This window comes from Oncorhynchus nerka, linkage group LG7, assembly GCF_034236695.1.
Source record: "Oncorhynchus nerka isolate Pitt River linkage group LG7, Oner_Uvic_2.0, whole genome shotgun sequence".
Lineage (NCBI taxonomy): Eukaryota > Metazoa > Chordata > Actinopteri > Salmoniformes > Salmonidae > Oncorhynchus > Oncorhynchus nerka.
Window position 1 is genome coordinate 74531772 of NC_088402.1, and position 3641 is coordinate 74535412.

Below are 3641 nucleotides of genomic sequence, written 5' to 3' on the forward strand. Positions count from 1 at the left end.
TTAAGTCACGGTGCTGTTTGGCACCCGATTATGTTCATCTACAGTTGCCCAAGAAGGTACAGTAAACCACCATGGCATGTAATAGTCTGGTTAGAATTTTGTAATCCATTCTTGTTTGTTTTGGTTCTTGTTTAACATACCAGTATTCTATTATAGTACAATCCGGTGGCCAGAGAAACTGATTTTTTAGATAGGCCTACTGGGCATATTCAACATGCCATGCAACAGCAAAAAGAAAAAAACTAAAGTATATGTGATGCACTGCTTGGATCATTAGCACTCTTTGTGAGGAAGACATGAGGCCGAGTCCAAATAAACATGAAAAACTGAAATAATAAAGTACAAAAATGGTGACAGTTAAGAGTTTAGATCGATGTCATTCACTCAAAAAGAAAATCTAGCCAGTAACATATGAAATGTGTTTTGACTGAAGACAGCAGCACTATCCTTGTAAGGTCAGGGAACCGGTTCAGAAGCCCAAATTATGAATAAGTAATTAAGACAGACTCTGGATCGAAAGTGGAGTACTGTACCTTTTATCGGGGCTCTAAAGTATTACATTCCGTTAAGTGATATCAGTATTGTGGCATGGCCAAGCAGCCCGAAAGGGGTTGGCGGATGGGACAGGAGAGGGAGTCATCATTTTGAATGAGGGAGAGGAGTATGGGGAGAAGTTGTGGCAAATTCTGGCTGTTACCAGATGGTGTACCCACCATTGGAACCACCCATGAAGAAGTTGTTCTTGCGCTGTGTCATCATGACGTTGGCACCCTGCATGGCGGCCAGCTGAGCTGCATTAGGCATGTGGCCAGGAGGTGGGGGCTGTGATGTGTTTAGGTGAGGGAGAAAGAAAGTCACATGCATGAGTAACTTTACCAATATCTGTTAATCGACACCACAGGCAATATACTTGGCTCCTCCCTTGTACTTATTATGGTTATCGATGACTTTCCCCTCACGTGGTTGTCAAAGTCTTAAGTAGACACAAACTGAAAGGAAACAACAAAAACCAGCAAACACGCCACCCACCAGGAATTGAGCTTGACACCCCTGATATAGGCATGGTGTTTTGCGGATACTCACAGGGATGGAAGCACTGTTGCTTTGACCAAATCGAGCACCAGCATCATATCCTCCCTCCACTAGCACAGTGGAGCCAGGGGGATACATGGCTCCCATGGGGTAGTATGCCATGGGGACGTTGTGGCCCATTGGTCCAACAGCCATGGACTGGGGCAGTTGCATGTACATCTGAGTGCCAGGGTACTGGGCCATTTGCTGTAGCTGGCCAGCCTGAGATGGGTGCACATACCTGGGCTGATAAATCTTTGGAGTAATGGAAAGAGGATGAAAGGGGGAGTGTTAGACAGTCTGTCAGTGTGTTTGTATTGATATGATTGTGAATAATCTTCACAAAAGTAGATATCACATTTATTCCAAGTATAAATGGTTACCTCAGAGTATGCAGGTGGTGCGTCTGTGTAAGGGGGTGCCTGAGGAGACACTTGCATAGCAGGGGGGTAGATGGGTGCACTGCTCTGCTGTGGGTACACAGCTTGCTGGGGATAGGAACCTGTGATACACAAAATAATATTATGTATTATCACTACCAACACTTTGTTTTACTCAAACGTCACACAATTGCAAAACATTATTGAATGCCAGATTGTTAATCTAGACCACTCTTCGTGGGGTCGGAATAAAACAGATTTTCCCAGTTCAGGGATACGGGCGTCACTAGTTAACACAGCCACAGTCATGAACACCGTTAATTTCTACAATTTATCTTTAAAATCAGAACCTAATCCATACACCTAACCTTAAAAAATAAAATAATTCAATGAAATCGTACGATGGGCAATTTTGGCTTTGTGGCTGTGTTGTCTAATGGGAACAACAGTATTTTCAACCAAACTTCCGTTTCCACTGAAACGGATGTGGGAACTCCGCTCAGGCGTCTTTTTACGCCTGCTACATTAGGTTAATCTACAACAGACCGTTCTAACAAAAGAAATGTACCCATGACTGGCTAACAGAACAGAGAAATACTTCCTTCGTCAATATAATGATTACAGTTGGCTAGTTAGCCACGTTAATATAGTCTGAACAATACAGTTAATACATTTACATGAGTGACTATGACAGGTCCTACTGTTAACTCGTTAGCTGAATAGTGTTGTATTCATGGTTGAGGTCAGTGTACGCGGCTACGCGCTAAATAGCCTGTAACAAACGCTAGCTAGCTAACGTTACGTATTTGGCAACAGATATAAGCTAGCTGGCTACTTACCGGTCGACTCTTAACCATTTAAACAACTGTAGGTATTTATCGAATTCATAATGAAAACGACGACGGCCAGGTAGACCGCGCAGTCTAGCTTGCAGCTAACGAACGTTAGCCGCTGTTAGCTAGCTTATTCAACAATGATTTTGGACGTTAGCTAAATTACCTTTGTTGTTCATTGTCCTGAATTGGTGTGTGGTTTTCTGAGTCGAAGACGATTATTCTGAAGTTGTATGTATTTTTCTATCAGGACCGTTTTAATACTAAAAACGGAGATAACAGTTCAGAGTTACGTGACCGTTCACTTCCTTGTTTTTCTCTGGATTTTCTGATTGTTGTGATGTGGATGCAGTTAGCTACGTAATGTGGGCTCCCTTCAATGGGGGGGGGGATTCGATTATCTGTCCCGGATTACCCAGTTTGGAGGTGTTTGCTTTGGGTGAATGTAATTCTATTCGTGTTGGGGCCGGGATGATTCCCGGGCGTGAGCGGTGAGCCAGGTGTGCCCCGTACAAAACCCACGGTGAAATCGGCTCAAAACAAAAGTGACATAGCCTAGGCTAGATTAAGCACGTGGACTAATGAGTAGGATTCATTGTTTTCCCATGCAAAAGTGATTGCTTCTGATAAAAACGCGTTATCTGCTTTCCAAATTAAGAACTCCAGTTTGAAAATTCCGACATATTTTATGGAAAAGAGATTTATGTTTCAGGACGATGCACCATGCCGCTTTATTGACAACATGACCGAGCGACGCACATTCCTGTTCGAATTATGCCCGTTTACGTCACGGGCCATAGACCGGTACACCCCGGCTCGGGTCAATAGAACTCCCTCAATGGCTCCGTTACTCCCATTCAATTGGTGAAAGTGTGTGAGCTGATGTAAATGGTTTTACATTATTTAACTGGCTCAATTTTGTTGGTGTAATATATTTACTGCATGTTCCATGGTATGAGAAACATGGGCACCTTTACCAGACCTAGATACAAACTGTTCGATAACATTAATGAGAATGAAAAACAAATATTTGCAATAGTCAGCAAGAAGGAGCTAATCGTGGACACAGTCGTGAAGTGTTGTTGTGAGTGGACCATGATAGTTCATTAGTGATATGGACCAGAGGAACTTGAAGCTCTCGATCCGCTCCACAACCCCGTCGACGTGGTTGGGGCGTGCTCGGCCTTCCGTTTCCTGAAGTCCACGATGTCGTGTCTTGCTGAATCATAGTGGAAACAGTAAGAACACAATAACGACATTGCGTTGGTCATGTAGACCTCACAGTTTAGCTTCTTAGTCAGCTAACTAACGTTAGCAGCTGTTAGCTAGCTAGAGAGCTCTTTTGTCTTGCTCCTGA

At 43.4% G+C, this 3641-nt stretch overlaps 1 protein-coding gene across 1 annotated transcript; it reads right to left on the reverse strand.

Annotated features, from left to right (window-relative positions):
- Positions 1-515: 515 nt before the first annotated feature.
- On the reverse strand, positions 516-2654 carry LOC115132401 (DAZ-associated protein 2-like). The gene is made up of 4 exons (XM_029665006.2): positions 2451-2654; positions 1455-1573; positions 1084-1326; positions 516-822 (listed from the first exon to the last, which is right to left on the reverse strand). The coding sequence occupies exons 1-4, from the start codon at positions 2461-2463 to the stop codon at positions 694-696; spliced, it is 504 nt and encodes a 167-aa protein (XP_029520866.1). The 5' UTR covers positions 2464-2654; the 3' UTR covers positions 516-693.
- Between the last annotated feature and the right edge of the window lie 987 nt (positions 2655-3641).

Bases quoted from the DNA above. Each gene is read 5' to 3' on its own strand.
- LOC115132401 (XM_029665006.2), bottom strand. The intron at 1,327-1,454 runs GTAACCATTTAT...ATTACTCCAAAG, and splicing joins CACCACCTGCATACTCTGAG to ATTTATCAGCCCAGGTATGT. The intron at 823-1,083 runs GTGAGTATCCGC...AACACATCACAG, and splicing joins GCAACAGTGCTTCCATCCCT to CCCCCACCTCCTGGCCACAT.